At 53.4% G+C, this 18,277-nt stretch overlaps 7 protein-coding genes across 7 annotated transcripts; 2 read left to right on the top strand and 5 right to left on the bottom strand.

The window, feature by feature from the left end:
* Positions 1 to 118: 118 nt before the first annotated feature.
* CCOS01_09823 (uncharacterized protein) lies at positions 119 to 2,164 on the bottom strand (the record flags this gene model as incomplete). The annotated part of the gene is made up of 8 exons (XM_060457980.1): positions 119 to 267; positions 339 to 723; positions 779 to 947; positions 1,010 to 1,279; positions 1,349 to 1,489; positions 1,542 to 1,662; positions 1,721 to 1,900; positions 1,954 to 2,164. The coding sequence occupies 8 exons, from the start codon at positions 2,162 to 2,164 to the stop codon at positions 119 to 121; spliced, it is 1,626 nt and encodes a 541-aa protein (XP_060311145.1).
* A 4,822-nt stretch (positions 2,165 to 6,986) lies between these two features.
* CCOS01_09822 (aminotransferase class I and II) lies at positions 6,987 to 8,695 on the bottom strand (the record flags this gene model as incomplete). Its single annotated transcript, XM_060457979.1, has 3 exons — positions 6,987 to 8,057; positions 8,321 to 8,380; positions 8,465 to 8,695. The coding sequence occupies 3 exons, from the start codon at positions 8,693 to 8,695 to the stop codon at positions 6,987 to 6,989; spliced, it is 1,362 nt and encodes a 453-aa protein (XP_060311144.1).
* A 624-nt stretch (positions 8,696 to 9,319) lies between these two features.
* On the bottom strand, positions 9,320 to 10,021 carry CCOS01_09821 (uncharacterized protein; the record flags this gene model as incomplete). Its single annotated transcript, XM_060457978.1, has 1 exon — positions 9,320 to 10,021. The coding sequence occupies one exon, from the start codon at positions 10,019 to 10,021 to the stop codon at positions 9,320 to 9,322; it is 702 nt and encodes a 233-aa protein (XP_060311143.1).
* A 1,176-nt stretch (positions 10,022 to 11,197) lies between these two features.
* CCOS01_09820 (SNARE-complex protein Syntaxin-18) lies at positions 11,198 to 12,440 on the bottom strand (the record flags this gene model as incomplete). The annotated part of the gene is made up of 3 exons (XM_060457977.1): positions 11,198 to 11,438; positions 11,530 to 12,257; positions 12,324 to 12,440. The coding sequence occupies 3 exons, from the start codon at positions 12,438 to 12,440 to the stop codon at positions 11,198 to 11,200; spliced, it is 1,086 nt and encodes a 361-aa protein (XP_060311142.1).
* Positions 12,441 to 13,582: 1,142 nt separating this feature from the next.
* Positions 13,583 to 15,220, top strand: CCOS01_09819 (major facilitator superfamily transporter; the record flags this gene model as incomplete). The annotated part of the gene is made up of 1 exon (XM_060457976.1): positions 13,583 to 15,220. One exon carries the CDS (start codon positions 13,583 to 13,585, stop codon positions 15,218 to 15,220), a length of 1,638 nt encoding a protein of 545 aa, XP_060311141.1.
* A 1,301-nt stretch (positions 15,221 to 16,521) lies between these two features.
* Positions 16,522 to 16,947, top strand: CCOS01_09818 (uncharacterized protein; the record flags this gene model as incomplete). Its single annotated transcript, XM_060457975.1, has 1 exon — positions 16,522 to 16,947. The coding sequence occupies one exon, from the start codon at positions 16,522 to 16,524 to the stop codon at positions 16,945 to 16,947; it is 426 nt and encodes a 141-aa protein (XP_060311140.1).
* Positions 16,948 to 17,014: 67 nt separating this feature from the next.
* Positions 17,015 to 17,681, bottom strand: CCOS01_09817 (uncharacterized protein; the record flags this gene model as incomplete). The annotated part of the gene is made up of 3 exons (XM_060457974.1): positions 17,015 to 17,087; positions 17,141 to 17,496; positions 17,553 to 17,681. The coding sequence occupies 3 exons, from the start codon at positions 17,679 to 17,681 to the stop codon at positions 17,015 to 17,017; spliced, it is 558 nt and encodes a 185-aa protein (XP_060311139.1).
* Positions 17,682 to 18,277: the final 596 nt, after the last annotated feature.

Here is an 18,277-nt window from a genome sequence, read left to right as displayed (position 1 = left end):
GTTTATTGAAGTAAAGTGCAGTTGTGTTAAATGCATGGAAAGCTGCACGTAATTATCATTGCGCTTCGTAACTTCCAACATGAAGGCTTCACTAAAATTTCACTGGTCCTAAACCAGCTCAGACCTTTGATTTGGCTCCAACATTCTCAACCACTTCAGTATTGCCGCCTCCGCTCTTGACCTCACCAATAGTATCCATGTCATCGTGATGGATAACCTTCTCAACAGCACCAACAGCCTGATCGGCAAGAGCTTTGTCCTCAAACACTGATAAAGCACACTTGTCAGCCATCTTTGCAACAAGATTACGCACCAAGCGGGGCCATCGAGAAACTTACAGAAAGCCAACTCCTCAAGCGTACGTCCCGCAGTCTCGGGGAACATAAAGTACACAAACACGACCTCGAAGGCAAGCCAGACGCAGTAGCTGATGAGATATCTCCACGACGCCTCCTTGATGCCAATGGGGTTGACGAAGGTCGTGAAGAAGCCGGCCAGCCTGCCAAAGAGCTGGAAAAGCGAGATACCGCGCGATCGCAGGGCGTAGGGCCACAGCTCGACGAGGTAAGTGTACGTTAGGGCGTTGTAGCCGATGTTGTAGCAGGGCGAGTACATGAAGATGAAGAAGATTGTCGCGACGGAGGCGGACTGGTTCTTGTAGTCGTTATCGAGGGCGTGGACGGCGCGTTCCATTGAGATTGTCCAGCTGATGTAGCAGAGGAGCTGAGGAGATTGTGAGCGAGTGGGAGATTGAGATGAAGTGTGGGAAGAGACATACCAGTGAGACTGTGCAAGCTAGGTACATGACGCGACGGCGGAAGGTTCGCACGAGCATGGCTACGGTGAAGCCGCAGACGAGGGACCAGCCGGCGATGCCGAGGTTGATCTTTTGCTTGACGGTGGAGTCGGTCAAGCCGATCATCTGGAGCAGGTCACCCAAGTAGTATCTACACACCCCATGTTAGCCATTGCTCAAATGAAGATTCACGAACAGCATCGAAATACTTACGAGATGAGTGTGTTGCCGGACCACTGGGTAAATAGACCAAGCATGGAAGAAATGAGAGCACGGCGGCGCATACCCGCCGTGTTGAGAAGGTCCATCCACGACTGCTTGGAAGCTTCCATCTCTAGGGTGATGACGGTCTTCATCTGCGCCATCTCGGCCTTGACGAACTCGGAATCGCGGTCGCCCTCGGCATGGTACTTGATGAGGATGTCATGTGCTTCTTCGCTACGGTCTCTAGTGATGAGCCATCGGGGACTCTCTGGAAGGAAGCTGGAAGCATGATAGGTCAGATTTATTGAAGAAGCACGCGGTTATATGTTCCTTTGGGAGACCACTTACAAGACAAAGGTGATTTGCAAGAGAGAAGGGCAAATCTGAAGGAGAGAGGGGATTCTCCACGCCCAGTTGCTTGCGATGTTGTTGGTGCCGAAGCAGATACCAGCGGCCACAATTTGACCAACGAAGTACGCGACGTTGAAGCTGGAAATCCATCAGTCTACTCACTCCGTCCCACAAAGACTTGAATACTTACAGAGAGGTCAGAACAGGACGTTCCTTGGGATAACTCAATTCACCAATGAGAGAAGAGCCGGAGACGATACAGGTCGGGATACCAAAGCCGAGAATCATGCGGGCAACGATGTACATGCCAACTTCTCAAAGTTAGTCTTCATTCGAGTACAGGGCGGGCGATGAGACGGCCAAACATACCATGTTGAGAGAAACCCTGGATGAGGGCTCCAACAACCATGACCAAGCTGCCGCCAAAGATGGACCATCTTCGTCCAAACCTGTCGTTCACGATGGGGATAAAGGGAAGAGACAGAATGGCGCCGAGGGAGTACGCAGCGGCGATGATACCCTTCAAACTGCCCTGTGGATCTCCAAAGTCTATCAAATCTTGTCAATTTGAGTTCCTCAGCGTATTTACTGGACCAACTTACACTCTTTCCATGATGGCACAATCTGCAACGCATTGATCATTTGCGAATCGAAACCCGACGTCAACTCGATACCCATGCACGTTGGGAAGAGCATCAGGTAGAGGTATCGCAGGTTCGGCTTCTGGTACCACGGCACCTTGTCCTCCTCTGAAATGCGGGTCAGGATTGGGTCCGCCGCCCCGGTCTCCTGAGCACGCTTGATCTGGACCATTGTGAGGAATGAACTGCGGCTTGCGGAAGAAGACGGTAGATCGGTCAAGAGAGTCTCAGCGACGCGTCAAAAGGTCTAAACGGTGACAGTTGATGAGGATGGGATAAGGAATAAGTAGTTCTCTATCCAGTAGACGGAAGTATATGTTACCGACTCCTTGTCGCTGGGCGTTCAAGGGTGTGTGTTTATTCGAGGGCGCACAACTCCAACGCTTCTCTAGTGTATCCGTAGACTCTCTCGCCTCTCACTTCCGACGAGGTCCACCCGGGTATTTTATATACCTACACACCGCCGTGGATGTTTTACCCCATGTTTGAATACGTCTGACCCTATCAACACATGGGCAGTTTCCGGCAGAGGGAGAACCAGAGGAAGAGCTAAGGCGGGACAGCGGGAGAGGGAAGCGGCGCCGGCCAGGATCCCAGGTGGCAGAAGGTCCGAATGAGATGACTGTTGCGTCGGAGACACGCTCATAAAGAGCCGGGGGCCATGCTTCTCGCCAAGAAGTGCCCAGGAGGTCGGGGTTGGGGTTGAATTGAGAATGCTGTTTGCATTTATCCATCCAGTGAGGAAACCACGTTCATCTCAAACAATGGAGCAACAACCACTCAACGATATGCGGGGAAAGCTTCCACTCCCCCACATGGTCTTTGCTTTTCCCCATGGGCTGTTGGTCAGATGGTTCGCTGCTTGATTTATGGGCATGGGGTGTTTGGAGGGATTGTGGGAGTCCAACTCCGCATCTCCGCTAGAACAACTTGGATGGTTTGGGGAAAGGCCAGGAGCCAAGAAGGCTGTTTATTGGTTAGTTTTTCGCCTGTTGCTTACGGAAAACGAACGAACAGGATCAGCATCAGGTTCGTTTTCTCGAGGTGCTTGGCTTGGCGGTGACTTTATCAGAGGATGGGGGTGGAGGGGAGGTTGGCGTCGTTACCGTATTCGGTCATTCGGGATGGCCAGAAGCGAGATTTCGTATCCTGTGCCGAGGTCATGACGGAAGTCCGAGGAGTGGAGAGTCTAGGCAATTCAATCTCTTGGAATCTACGACGATAAGTCTACGGATGCTATGAGCCATGAACGCCTTCCTAGAAGTATGTGTCTTTGGAGTGAGAGGGTTCCGTCGAAACATGGTGTATCCAATGCTTTTACTGCGCAGTTCAACCGTCCCGATGAAGGTCGGCTAACTCCAACCACACTGCAGGTGCTCATGACTGATGCCGAGAGGATTTTCAGCGCAGTAACGCGGCACAGCTCGTCTATTCAAGGCGAGCTGTGTAGGATGCGGACGAAAAGAACATTACTGCATAAGCGGAATCGACCTGTCGTGTCACCACATGTTCTTGGGGTTGGAAGCCGTGCTTACCTCTCCCGCCGGCCGGGCAAGCGTTCGTCTGTGTGTTCATTTATTTCAATGCAATTGGCGAAGTTCCTACGCCTTGTGTATTCAAGATTTTGCCCACCACATACTGTCCTCACTTGTCATTGCAACGGGTCCGACCCCATTGTTCATGTTCATCCCAACGTTGCGGTTGACAGCTTGGGAGTCATGCAATACCCCCCACTCTACATATTACAGTACCATTCTAATCCATAACGAGTACCGACTGGCCTCCTCGGACTTGGAAACGGAACCCGCGTGTCAGCGGCGAATCGGAGTGTCGAAGCTATTGGAACGCGAGGGTGCAAGATTCCATGGTCGACCTAGCCGGGTAAATATCAAATACTAGAGAGGATGCGGCGGGGTGACAACCTCTTCTCCAATTCCCCCGTGCCCTAGGAATTACCCTTGAGCCACGACGTCGATCTTGACCCGGAGGAAGGGTGAGGCTTTGCGGGGAACCGTCAACGGCAGTTCATTGGATTAAAGCCGGATGCTGTCAACCATCCTGAATGAGCTCGAGATCCCAGGATATGACTGGTGTTATCACGTTTTTAGTGTACGCCCGACCACAGGAGACTTAGCAGGCTATATTGTATTAAGTCTTTTCCATCCTTTGCATCCAGCAATGAGCCCCTGGTAGGAAGCCAGACGGGACACGACGCGGACAAGAAGTCCTCCGTCCAAACCGAATAAAGGACAAACAAAGGTCCTCGACATACCCCATCTCCCCACAAAACAACTCACAAACACTTCCACAATGGGTTTTTGAATTCCTAGCAGCAGCAGGGCAAAGCGGTAAAACAAAAGACCACACCCTGCCCCTGCCCCCAATCCCTCTACCGGCATCGCGGGAGACCGGGGGGATAAGGGTGGTGGGGTACGCCTGTTAACCGTGAAGCCCAGAAAGAAGGGCCGATTGCCACGAGGGATTAGGACTAGATAATCGGGACGTCGTCCCTGAATTTCGTCCCTCTCCCAGCTTCTGCTTTTTTTGATCTCTTGAACTCCGAAGGGATCTTGGTCTTCGTTTTTTCTGCTTGTTGCTTGGATATCTGGCTTGGCTATGTGAAAGCTTCAAAGTGGGAAAAGAGGAGGCAGAAGATCCAGTCAGATACATGATTCTTTACGTCAACCCGAGTACTCCCGGCTCGAGCGCCCTCCCATCCGAACGATTTCGATATCCGATGAGAATTGCAGAAGGAAGGCATGGACTGAGAACCCGACCTGCTTGATACCGGCGGGCTTGGGATAAGCTTAATTGCTAGGGAAAGCAAGCTGTTTGGAGCGGACGTTCGTGCCGGAACCTTCAACATGCTATGGTAGTGAGGGGTGTTTTGCCTCCTAGGCGTCTGTTAACACCACAACGACTGACGACGACGACGATGATGATGATAATGATGATGTCGACGACGACCATGGTCAAGGACCGCAAGGCAACCTCCCACAAACCTCGTTCTTTACAACACGGAATCGAAATACCTCAAACTCAAGAGAATGTCAAAGTGAAGCCTGTACCCCACTCTCACGGCCTCTTTTGAAGTACCTATAAAGCAATACTCCACGAACCCTGTCTTTACAACCATAATGGCTGCGACGAGAGGCTTTGTTGGGACGTTCCACTCCTCAGCGGCACCGGCGCCCGATAACCTCTTCTTAAAGATGTTAAACTCAGGCCACGGAGATTGATAGTGATCTCCGAAATATCGAGTGTGGCGCTGGTCCATAGCATCTCAAGCACTATCGTCAATAAAGCGATGATCCACGGACCGTAGCCATGACGAGAATTTCGATCAAGATACTTGGCTCTACAGCAGTGCGGCGCCCACCCGCCACTTGCTGAAGATGTCAAATCCAAGCTATTGATATCGATAGTGACTTTCGAAGAGTGAGTGCTGGTGTTGGAACTTCGAGTACTATTAGCGTATATAAAGCGGTCCTCCACAGACCCCATCTTCACGATCCACAATAGCTGCGACGAGAGCTTCGATCGAGACGTTTGGTTCTACCGCAGCGCGGCGCCCGCCTCTCTCTAATTGAACAAATCAAACCCAGCCTACTGATGTCGATAGCGGCCTTTGGATGTTGAGTCCCGATGCAGGTCCAATGAACCTTTGGGTAACGGCGTGGGTTAAGACTAGGGTCTAGCTAATACTGGCTTGCGTCTTCGTATTCGTGAGTGGTTACGACTAGGGGAGGGAGGGAGGATAAAAGAGAGATAGAAAAGGTTAAGAGAGAAAGAGGGGTTAGAAGGGAGAGAATGAGAGGCTGGAAATGAATGACAAAGATGATAGAGAATGGATGACAGGGCAGGCTTGTTCTGTTTACCAGCATCGTCACCGTCGCCAACTGCCTCATCGACATCCATTACGTCTCCACCCTCACCAGTCTCACCATCTTCTCCACCAGACTCTCCAGACTCACCAGTCTTACTATCTTCGCCACCATTTTCACTACTATCGTCGTCCTCCTTGTTATAGCAAGACTTCTGGCGGGGGTGCTCATGGTCAAGGTTAGGGTCATCGCTACTACTATTCGAGTCGGAGTTTGTGGCGCCGTGCTTTGTCAACATCTTAAAAAGTCCCCTGGATGCGTTAGAGCGATGGAGAGGGTCATCATTCTCAGAGATGATGGAAGTTCAGTAGCATAAACGATAGACTGAACGACGGAGATGATGAAAACATAACCCAGTGATATAGATAATGGAAACTCGAAGATAGAGATGATGGAAACCCAGTGCCATGAATGATGGAAATTCAAAGACAGGGGTGATCGGAAAGAAATGACAAGGCATGAAGGAAGTTCAATGATGGGGATAATGGAGAATATAAGATAGAGGTAAAATAAAATTAGAGATAGAGATGATCTAGAACGAGAGACAAGAGACAACGGATTCATGAGAGATAGACGATCATAATGAAAGATAGATTGGAGACTGAGAGATAAGGAGGATGAAAGGGCAAGCAGAGAAGATGAGGAAGGAGGAGCAGGGTGAGAAAGGAAAAGAGCTCTGCTTCACCTCGTCTCACCTTACCTTCTGATATTTCCTTCATCCCCAAGTTGGTCTTGAATAGATCTAAGACAGGGAAGCCATGGACGTTCCGGATGACTTAGTTCCGATCGACAGGTATCGGTACTCAGCCTCAGGTTGGTAGCCCTCAACATACTGACCAGTTCTCAGTTGTAGTGGCGGATAGGTTGATGTAGACATTGACAGTAGTCTCACGGATCACACAATTCATCAAGCAAGCCATAGAGTCTAGCAATATGCATCATGAACAAGAGGTGATGGTCATTACTCCAGTGCTAGGAATTCTAAGGATTTTTTTCTTTCCCTCTTTCCACTTCCTGCCAGCGGTTTGGCCACACCATTGCGTGGGGACATATCCGGTCCCCGTGTATACCCATTTACATTCATACACAACGTCATAAGAAATCGCAATCTCATTTCGTCTCACGAACAACCTTGTCGACCGCCTTGGCAAAATACTCGACATTCCTCGTGTTGAGACCAGCCATGCTGATGCGGCCGTTCTTGGTCATGTACACGTGGGCGTCCTCGCGCAGCTTCAGCACCTGCGTCTCTGACAGGCCGGTGAAGCTGAACATGCCGATCTGGTCGGTGATGTGGTTCCAGGTGCCGGGGGTGCCGAGCTCCTCGAGCTTGGCGCGCAGGACCTTGCGCATCTCGATGATGCGGCCGGACATGGTGCGCAGGTTGTCCTCCCACTCGGCGAAGAGCGCGGGGTCGTTGAGCACGGTGGCTGCGACGCGGGCCCCGTATAAGGGAGGGTTTGAGATCTCGGAGCGCTGGAGGATGGCGAGCTGGGAGGCGATACGTTTTGTGGTCTCGGCGGCGTCGGAGGCCGGAGCGGTGACGAAGTGGAAGCATCCAGCGCGCTCGCCGTAGAGGCCAAAGTTCTTTGCGAAACTCTGGGCGATGAGGAGCTCGAAGCCCTGCTCGATGAAGTAACGCACAGCCCAGGCATCCTGGGCAAGGTTGCCGGAGGCGAATCCCTGGTAAGCGCAGTCGAAGAAGGGGAAGTGGTTCTTCTGGCGCATCAGGGCAGCAATCTCCTTCCACTGCTCTTGTGTCGGGTCAACACCGGTGGGGTTGTGGGCGCATGCGTGAAGAAGGATGATTGAGCGCTCGGGAGCGGAAGACAGGGTAGACTTAAGGCCCTCAAAGTCAAGGCCCTTTGTCTCCTTGGAGAAGTAGGGGTACTGGGCAATAGGCAAGCCGACATTGCCAAAGATCTGGTTGTGGTTGGCCCATGTTGGGTTGGAGATGTAGACTGTGCGGTTGCCCTTGTAGAACTTTGCAAGGAAGAGTGCGCCGAGATGGACGGCACCGGTGCCGGAAATCGTCTGGACGGAGGAGGTGCGCTTCTCACGGATGGCGGGCGAGTCGGCGCCGAGCATCAGCTCGTTGGCCTTGCCGGTGAACTGGGGGATACCGGCGATGGGAGCATATTCGTGGTTGAGTTCGGGATCGTTGCGGAGGATCTCGTCGGCCTGTAAAGTTGCATCATGGCGGGGTTAGCGGGGGTGGGTAACTTGTAAGGGGCAGGCCAAAAGTGGAGGAAGTGGGATGCGATGAGGGGAAAGCTCATCAAAAATAGGATGATGCTGCACATCAGCTGTTGTGCCGCCGATGCGTGACGCAGCCGGGCTTTGCCTTGCTGGAGCCGGAGGGGCCGCAAGCAGGGTCCGTCTCCGGAGGGCATTCACACAACAAGGTGAAGGGGGGAAATCAAAAGAAGAGAATGACGACGCACCTTCTTGACGACGGGGAGAACCCAAGGCTTCGCATTGTCATCGCGGTAAGCTCCAATTCCCTGGTCTGGTTAGCAAAAGAGCTCAGAACAGCATCAAGACAGCTAGCTGCTGCTGCTGCTTGATGAATCAAGGGTTCACCCCACCAAATCGACCTTGTCCTTGCTCTGGTCTGCCCTGTAGGCGGCCATCAAGCCAAAGAGGGGATCCTCAGGAGCTTGCGGCACCGTGCTGGCAGGGAAGTTTGTGGTTGAAACGGGCGCCATGATGTGTGATGCGATGTTGCGTATTCTCGAAAGAGTAGAGTTGTTCTGGGGAGAAGAGGAAGAAGAGGAAGAGGCCGAAGCTGATGAAGAAGAGGAGGAATCACCGGGCATTTTCAGCGTCGGAGCTTTCGTGAGAAGGGGGAACGAGTCAGAGGCGGGGGGGGAGGAAGGGTCTGTCTGGGGGTGGTTATTATTATGGCATCAAATAGTGGTACGATTTAGACGGGCGAATGGGAAGCTTTGCGATTACAGGCGCCAACCGTTTGTCCAGGCGTCTGAGTCTCTGAGGTGACCCAAGTACTCCGTACCTGACCCAGGTGGGCAGTGAGAATGGGAGCTGGGTCACCGGTGTGGTCGGGGTGTTTTGGGACCTTCCATGGGACCTTGGGGTGAGAGGTGCCCCTTCTGCCCGGGCTCCCGGAGGGGTCACCGTGTCACCCGACGCTCTGAGGTTGGACGGGGAAGGGGAAGGGGGGAAGCGGACATGCGCCTCCATAGACGGGGGGGACTTCCAGCTAGGGCGGGAAACGTCTAGGACGTCAAGGAACAGGGCAAGCCGCAAGATGACATGTTGCTGAGGTGAGGGACAAACGGGCTGCAACTGCTTACCTGGGGGATGAAAGACGGGGGGCTTGGTTGGCGCGGGAGCTAAGCTATCCCGGAAAGACCTGGACGTGTTAACTAAGGCACCGTTCTCCGTACAGCAACGCTTGGGTCTGGCCGGGTGTCTCGTCCTCACAGCGCGGCGCTCCGGGAGTTGCAGAAACGTACAGAAAGGTTGATGTGGTTGCAGCGGACGGGCGGGCTGCAGAATACAGACACTAGGTAGGTATGTACAGATGCAGGGCGCAGGCTACACTGTACGGCAGAGCAACGGCTTGGATACGGGGGGTTGGTTGGGTACGGAGGAGTAGTGGAATCCTGGATGAAAGGGCTAAGATAGTGATGTTTTGGCTCGGACGATCGGAGGGCGTAGTTTTTGTGGTTCGGAAATTCTGGCTGTCTGAGGCCTGAAAAGGTGGCAGAAGAAACTCGAGAAACAGCAAACAATCGAGTTTGAATGGAACCTGGTGACGGAGAAAAAGTACCACTGTGACACGTCCAAGGTTGGGTTTTGGGGCAAAGTTGTATCAAATGGGATCCACCAGGTGCGGGCAGGATAGTCAGGTCGAGGAAGGTATTTCGTAACGCCTTGCTCGAATCGGGTGCGGATAGGCGGATTTGTCTGCAGAAATAGATTGATTCTGTGTTTTTCTGGGCAGCTGGGCAATTGGATGCGATGTCTTGCAAGTTCCCGGGATGATGAGGCAAAGAGAAAAGATACCGAAAGTGAAGAAATCGGCGAAGTGTCGGGCAATGGTCGGGGATTTCGTTTCGTTGTTTCCAGGTTTGGCAGCAGCAGCAGTGGCAGTACCTTCCCTTCAGTGTCTTGTGCATCGGCGGGGGAAGGAGCGCGCCTTCTTCTTATCCTCTAGCTGTCGGCTCCCCGCTGCTTCCCCATTTGCCCCAACCTTTCCCAATTGCGCTTGTGAGGTCACCCGTGGAGGGCGGGCCGAGGTCTCGGGCTCAACCCCATGACTCTCCAAACTCTCCCATTTGCTGCCAGATTGTCATCGCGACTCGACGTTTGCTTAGTCTCGTAGTGTACTCCGTAGTACAGATTGAAGTTCATCCCGGTTTATCTTCTTGGATTCCTTCTGAACCGTTGATATCGGATGGAGTGCATTGCCGAGCCACTTCAGACCAAAGTAACGAGATCATCTCATCTTGTCTGTATAACGGACTGCAGCTTAACAGACGCACATTCATCTTCCTTCATCTTACACCACCTATTTGGAGATTCACGCCTTGACTTGGGATCAATACCTACACTACGAGGGTTTTACGGACAGCACAAATTTAGAGCTCGGCAACTTCCAGTATAACCGCAAAGATGAGACCACTCCTCGGTATTGCAACGCTTCCCCCCTTCCAAAACACCGCAGGTACCGAGAACCGTTTCGCATGTTCAATATCGTTAGCAGCGCCAATCAGAAGCTCGCCTGCCGCAAGCTTGCCCAGACACTCGCCGAAGCTCCCCCGGCATCCCAGCTCCGTACAAGCCGTCCCGGAGAACACACCGCGACAACGCTTCTTCACTGTGATAAAGCGAACCTGTAGTTTGCTTGCGTAAGGTGCTAGATAATGTAGGCAAGGCAGATCAGATTATCAAATGCTCCTAGCGCCCGAAGACCAAGGCATCAGTCCTCTCATTTTCTCGTTCGCTGGATTTACATGGCTTGCAACTAAAAGGTCACCTGCACTTGGTCCAGGCTTTTTGACGACCCGGCATGTGACGCTGCTATCTATAAACTTTCACATGTCTGTCAGCCCAACCTCCCACCATAGCAATATCAGCCTGTGATTCAAGCCATGGAATGCCTACTCGAAATGCTACCTCAATAAGTCAAAAGTGCACAACTCTACAAGACTGAAAATCAGAGGTGAAATTTGGCAGACCACGATATGTGGTGCGTAGTACAGCCAAGACAATGGTTCTCATGGTATTGTATCGCCAAACTGGGCAAACTCCCAGCCAAGCTTCTATTCAACCCAATGCTTCCGGCCTCACAACTAGATAATCAAGTCCCAAAGAATCAAAAACGTACACAACCCTGCCGACGCGAAAAAAGTATACCTCGCCGCGCTCGGTCGCTGCGTCGCCTTCTTCAGCTGCTTGTTACCACCGCCCACGTCCGCCGTAATGTTTTCCGAGTCCGCCACGAGTTGCTCAATATGCGCAGACTGCGTCGCCAAGTTGCCCACCAGTAACGTCTGCAGCTCTGCAATCTCGAGTAGCGATTTCTCCGCCGTCCTATTCATAGGCACCAAGTGGTTAGCGATGTATTCCGAAGGAACCTCTGGGCGACTTGTAGTGAAAAAATGCCGAGCCATCGAAAACATACCTGACTTTGTCCAGCGTGCTGTTGTAATGCTGAAGCATATCCTGGTTTCCTTTCTCAAACATCTGAACCTGCTCATCCGTGAGACCCTCTCGCGGGTCATACGACGACGACGCACCCTCATCCCCGGGCGGCAAACCAGCCTTGCCCGTCGCCCCCTTGCTGGTCGCAGCAGTCTTCGCCATGGACTCATAAAACCCGCCCAGCTCAGGCATCGCCCCGCCGCCGCCCGCCTTCGCCAAAACACTCCTATTCTTCTCCATCTCCCTCGTGAGCCTCACCTCCATCATATCCTGCTGCGTCCTCCCGCACCGCTGCAGTCCCAACCTCAGACTCTGAATCACCTCGTCGCGGTGCTGCTCAATCGTCCTGGCACGGGCCTCGGCCGCCGCGTGCTCTGCCGTCTTGCCCTTACTGCTGCCGCTGTCATTGTCACTCGCTGCAGCCCAGGCGCCGAGGGCACCGAGCCTGCTGGCGTACTTTTTGCGGATGACGGCCGTTTCGGTTTCGCGGCGGAGGAGCTCTGCTTCGTTGAGGGCTGTGATGCTCGCGTTGAGCTCGCGGAGCATTTGCTTTGCGTTTGCATCCACTTCTTCGCGGTCGCGGTCTGTTAGGTGACGTTGTTGGGTGGCGGCGGCGGCGTGGATGTGTGTTTTGCGCGGTTGCGCTGTTGAAAGGTAGGCTTGTCGGACATCTTTGAGTTCGTTGTGGAGGTTTGTAATGTGGGAGTTCTGGATGTCAAGGTGTCAGAGGCATACAGTTCTCAGAAACAGAGAGGTGGTTTGGTAGAGACTGACTATTCTGTAAGCCTCCTTGAGGAAGCCGTCAATTGCTTCGAGACTGAGCTTCTTTTCGGTGACGGTGGGCGCATTGCGCTTCCGCAGGAGGTCGTTGAATGCTGGTGTAATGTCCATTTTGGGGGACCTATCGCACTTTGCCGTGCGGCTGGGAGAAGGGAACGTTTCAATCTGGAAGCAATTACGTGGTGTTGAGGAGCACCGGAATCCGTAACATCACGTCGTTCAATCCTGTGGTCACATCCTCGCTGCCAGCTGGAGATCTGGAAAGCTGTTCTCCAATGACGTGGCTTGGGTTCTCAGGTCTCACTAGCCACATTTGTCCCCTCGGACTGGGGGCTGGTGTGGCTGTTTTTTGGACGGATTAGCTAAGCGGATTAACAGTCAGAGTTCGGGGCTGCATCGGCAGGTCGGCAAGGGCGTCGGCAGGGCGCACGAGCCAACCCCTCCACAACAACGAGACCGAAGCTTGCAAAAGACGCCAATTGTGACGTCCATCAACCACTTTCGACATCCTCGTTGAAAAAAGGACCATATTCGAGAACGGGATTCTAGAAAAGGGCTGGACATTTGAAGTGAGGCTGTCCGATCTCGGAGTGAACCCAATTCATGCTAGAGTCAAGCGTCTCTAGCTATTGCCCTCCACCACCTAACTAAAGGCGCAATGATGAATCTCTTAGTGCCATTTGTCAAGGAACACCAACGGATTCTTTTTTGGCTGCGATCATCTCGCCCGATACCGCACCGATAGACACGTCCCAGAAGCCGCCTCGGTCAATGCTGGACGGCACCAGCTGCCCAAAATGGGCGGGCTTTTGTGGAGGTATGGCCCGGTCCGGGCGAATCATAAAAGCTGTATGTTAATCGCGGTCGGTCAGAGGCCGAGTGGTGGAGGCCGATCTGGTAGCGGAAATAACATCATTGTTGTAAAGCTGGGTAGGTATGCGGCAGGGCGGCAAGATGGTCCCGCTTATGGATATGGACTACCTGCAAAATCTACATAGGCCAGCAAGATCATCCATTCTTGTGAAGTTTACTTGCTAATCTTTTCCGGTTTAATATTACTTCAATATATAGTCTTTGCTATATCACAAAAGAGTATCGTGAAGCACTGTCAAGTAAGTGTCTGGAGACGGCAACGGCAGCCAAGCTTCGATCTCCGTTCTTCTCCCGCCTTGTCATCTCTCTGTATCTTTGCTTGATACGGAGATGCCTTCTTGATAAGTATGGGACAAGATGAGTTGAACCACATAGGCCAAATGGACTTGGAAAGGAATCAAACAGGCCTAGACACAACACTTCCGAGTCCGTCCATCATCCAGGCCTCGTCACCAAGCGACCCAGAACTCGCCAACGAGAAATCACATAATGAAGTCTCCTCGACCGAAGACCCCAACCCGGTCCACGATCAAGACGACCCCGAAAATCTCACCCGCCAGCCCAGCGGCCCAGCCTACAGCGTCTTCTCTCCCTCCACAAAGCGCTGGGTAGCCTTCATGGCCTCCGTCGCCTGCTTCGTTCCGCCCATGTCCGCAAACATCTACTACCCGGTCCTGGCCCCCATTGCAGACGACCTCCACGTCTCTGTCGCCCTCGTCAACCTCACCGTCACCTCCTACATGATCCTCCAGGCTATCTCCCCGACGCTCTTTGGCGATTTCGGCGACATGGCCGGCCGCCGCCCGGCCTTTCTCGTCGCCTTTAGCATCTACCTCGTCGCCTGCGTCGGACTCGCCCTGCAGCGCGACTACGCCGCCCTCCTCGTCCTCCGCATGCTGCAGAGCGGCGGGAGCAGCGGCGCCATTGCGCTGGGGTTCGCCATGGTGGCTGATATCTCGGTCAGCTCGGAGCGGGGCAAGTATATGGGCATTGTCGGCGCGGGCATCAATATCGGCCCCACCATCGGTCCCGTCTTGGGGGGCGTCTTGACACAGTATTTCGGCTGGGCGTCCATCTTTTGGTTTTGCGTCGTGCTCATCAGCCTTTGGCTTGTCCCGTACGCCCTCTTCGTCCCGGAGACCTGTCGCGGCGTCGTGGGCAACGGCTCCGTCCCGGCTCAGTCGTGGAACCGGCCCCTATTCGACCTCATCCGCCGCCGCCGCCGTAACCGTAGACACCAGGACACCGGCGCTCTTTCTCAGACCGAATCCATACCAGCACACCCTCACCGCAAACTCCGCTTCCCGAACCCAATCCGCTCCGTCAAAATCATTTTCGAAAAAGAAATGGCCCTCGTTCTCGCCTACAACAGCCTCCTCTACGTAGCCTTCATCTGTGTAGCTGCCACCCTCGGCACCCTCTTCCGCGAAATCTACCACTTCAACGACCTCGAGCTCGGCCTCTGCTACCTCCCCTACGGCGCGGGCTGCGTCGTCGCCAGCCTCGGCCAGGGCTACGTCCTCGACTGGAACTACCGCCGAATCGCCTCCCAAATCGGCTTCGCAATCGACCGCCGCCGGGGCGACGACCTCCTGAAATTCCCCATCGAAAGGGCCCGCCTGCAGCCCGTTTACCCGGCCGTCGCCGTCGGGCTCGCGGCGCTGACGGCTTACGGGTGGGTGCTGCATTACGAGGTCGGCGGCGTCGCGGCACCGTTGGTGCTGCAGGGTGTAATCGGGCTCACGATTACGGGGTCGTTTAGCGTCATGAATACGCTCATTGTGGACCTTTTCCCGAACGCGCCTGCGACGGCGACGGCGGCGAATAACCTGGTGCGGTGCGCCATGGGCGCTGTTGGGACGGCGGTGATTGAGTACATGATTCGTGGGATGGGGAGGGGGTGGGCGTTTACGTTCCTGGCTGCCTTGTGTGCTGTCTTGAGCCCGATGATGTTTTTGATAGCGAGGAAGGGTCCCGTGTGGAGGAATGCGAGGCGGATGAGGGAAGAGGCGTCATGATTTGGTTTGAAGTTGGATACAGCCTTTCGGCCATTGTAAAAGAGACTGGCCTTTTGGGCGTTGGGTAATGATATGAAAACATCTCAGTTTTAGTTTCAGGTCCAGGAGCGGGTTCAAGTTCGTCTCTCCTGGAATTGTGGTTTTCTATAATTATCACCGACTGCCGGTGCCACATGATCCAGCCATGTCAGAGAATGATCGACACTCTAGATGTTTTTGAAAACGTGATATCCAGGAATAACTCAAAGTTGAACCTGGGGGATCATCTGCTATCGATAGAGGCTCACAAGCTTGGACCAGACTTGTGTTTTCTTTGCGAACCACCCTCGCCAGGGTCAGGCAAACGCGGTCAAGACATAACAGCAAAATAGAGTCGACCTAGCTCAGGTAAGCGTAAGTTTGTTTTGTCTCACTGTCTTGTGCATGCGCTCGCCCAATAAGATAGAGAAACACGCATACGCTGCTACTATGTCATCCATCCCTTGGAGGCTGTTAGCCATGTCTCAGAAGCTTTAAGAGCCGCTAAGTGGCTCGCTGTTTCGCTTGACTCTAGACTTCGATGGGCTGCTAGGTCTTGAACGTTGGAATAGCTGCGTTGCCGGACCGCATCCGGCATCGCTAACGGTCTGGTATGTCGTGGCTGTTGTGGAAGCAAGACCATCGGGCCCAGCTTCGGGTTGAGATAGGAGCAAACTCCGAGCTCAGAGTTCATGCTTACAGCATCCCTTTCGTTCCATAGCCTCGACTTCTTTGTAGGCGTGGTCTCGGAAACCCCTCTTTTGAGGTAATTCCTGGCCATAACATCGTACAGAGTATCGTATGGAGTACCGAGTACACGTACTGCCGTGGGATGGGAGAATTGCCGTGAGTTGCGTACCACGTAGATTATACAGAGATCTCTCTGTTCGGCTAGGGCGCTTGGATACGATGACAAGCTCCAAGAGAGATGTAGACTCTACGAGCGGAACTACCAGCTCAGGCTGACTGACAAAGTTGTTTGTGTCGCTGGCCAACACTAGGAGGCGAATAGGTTAGCGACTTGGCATCAGAGTCCGTACTTCCTGTATGAGCATGCGCCGCTGCCCGATGTGGTATAAGGACCATAGGCGCCGTTGACGGTCCTGAGAAGAGAATCAAGACCGCAGATCAAACACTCTATTTCATACCAAGATCAACAAACGATTCCCGTCACTACAATGCACCAGCAAGTGAGTTAGTCCATTCAGTAGTGCCTCGGTCAGAAGCTGAGTTTTGTCTAGACCAAGTCGAATAAGCCCACCTCCAAAGGAGGATCGGCATCGATGAAGCAGCAGACCCAGGTGGCCCAAGAATATCCCAACCCAGCCCATCACCAGGCCAAGAGGCATGGCGTCTCTAGACCAGAAACGAGCATCGTAAATGATCCACATCAATCGAATTGTCTTTCGTTCAAAAAGAGAAAGAACCGAACGAATATGGTTGCTGTAGATCGTCCATGGCCTAGGGGAAAGGAAGCCCAGCAGGCTAGGCTGGATTCTTTCAGCATGACGTTCGATTCATCTGTACATGACCCATCGCAGCGTTGGTACTATGACGATATGGCTGATCAGCCTTACAATGCAATAGGCGAAGTCGAAATGCCTGCTCGAAACTCTGATGAAATACCGACCGGTGGAGAAAACGACAGCGTCTGGGTATATGAGCCTGCGACTAGCAGTAGCATGGTCTGGTATGGCAGTGTACAATGATGCATAAACGAGGATAGGGACAGAAAATTGGTTTGCGGTAATGTGGTACTGGATATCATTTTGTCGTCTATAAAGCGGGGACCGAGGACTCCAAAGCCTCTCTTCGAGCTTCCCAAGCCAACCAATCTGACCTCGTTGTCCTACTCCCGCGTTAGCAATGCCATTGTGACCAAACCTGTGAATGAATACATACGGCAGCAATCCCATCGAGTTAACCTTCCAAACCGCCAGCGCTAGGGCCACGAATTGCATAGCGACGTATGCCAGCTTGACCTGCAGCATCTTGGCCTTGTTTGTTTCTGACTCGAACCTCTCGAATGCCTGGTTCACCGCGGTGAGACCCATCAGAGGATTTTTGAAAGCCATGAAGACCATCATGATGCTGAAGATCTGGAGCGAGTTGCCGGACATATACATCATGATTGCCGTCATTGGCAGGTTCTTGACGGGGGCGAGCGCCACCTCCCACGCCTTCTTGACTTTCAGAGTATCCATCTCCTCGGGTGTCTGTTGCTTGCGCGGCTGGATAGCCTTCTGGTCCTTCTGCTTCTACAGACACAACTTAGCTTCCGATGATTGCTTGAGGCGGGCCGCTGTGAGCTTACCTTGGAGCCGGACGAGGTCTGCGACGGGTAGCCTGGGGGATCGGAGATGCCGGGGACCTTGGACTTAGCAGCAGGGGGAGACTGTAGGTCTGCCACCCATCGCGGGATATCGCCATTGACCAAAGCCATGATCGGAGTATGTATGTCGAGCTTCGTTAGTCGAGCGCGCGGTCGGAAGCTTAAAGGATTCGAATGCAGGTGTTGAGACGAAAGCTGCCAAACAGTTCCCGCGATGACGGGCTGTCGTTGGGAAGCAGTTCTCCACAAAAAGGGCCGGCTAAACCCTGGAAACACAATCCGACGCGCACCCCACGCAGTTCCATTGACAGCGGCTGCGCTTATTCTTTATCGGCTGACCGATAAGGCCCAGTTTCGGACCTGTCGCACTCCACTGCGGAACGGCGGGAGCTTTGGGAATCCAACGTTGAACTTCCCCTTAAACAACTGGAAATCGCATCCCCGGATTGCCCGCGAGAAACAAACGATAGCCGACCGCACCCCGTACCGTCGCACCGAGCAAAGCGAATCCTCCCAAATCGCCCACGATAGACATCGGCCACAGCAGCTGGTGTAGAGACAAAAAGAAGGTTGTCCGGCATTTCAGCTCAACGACACGTTGATCAAGCAGAGGCCTCTTCGATTGGCCGCAACCCCCCGGCACCAACGACGCATGTGACATCCCTTCTGCCTCTGCACCCCTCCCACTATCCAAGACAAGTCAAGGA

This window comes from Colletotrichum costaricense (assembly GCF_030867565.1).
Source record: "Colletotrichum costaricense strain IMI 309622 chromosome Unknown Scaffold_10.1, whole genome shotgun sequence".
Classification (NCBI taxonomy): domain Eukaryota; kingdom Fungi; phylum Ascomycota; class Sordariomycetes; order Glomerellales; family Glomerellaceae; genus Colletotrichum; species Colletotrichum costaricense.
The sequence above is the reverse complement of the archived record's forward strand: the minus strand, read 5'-3'. Positions and strand labels throughout refer to the sequence as shown.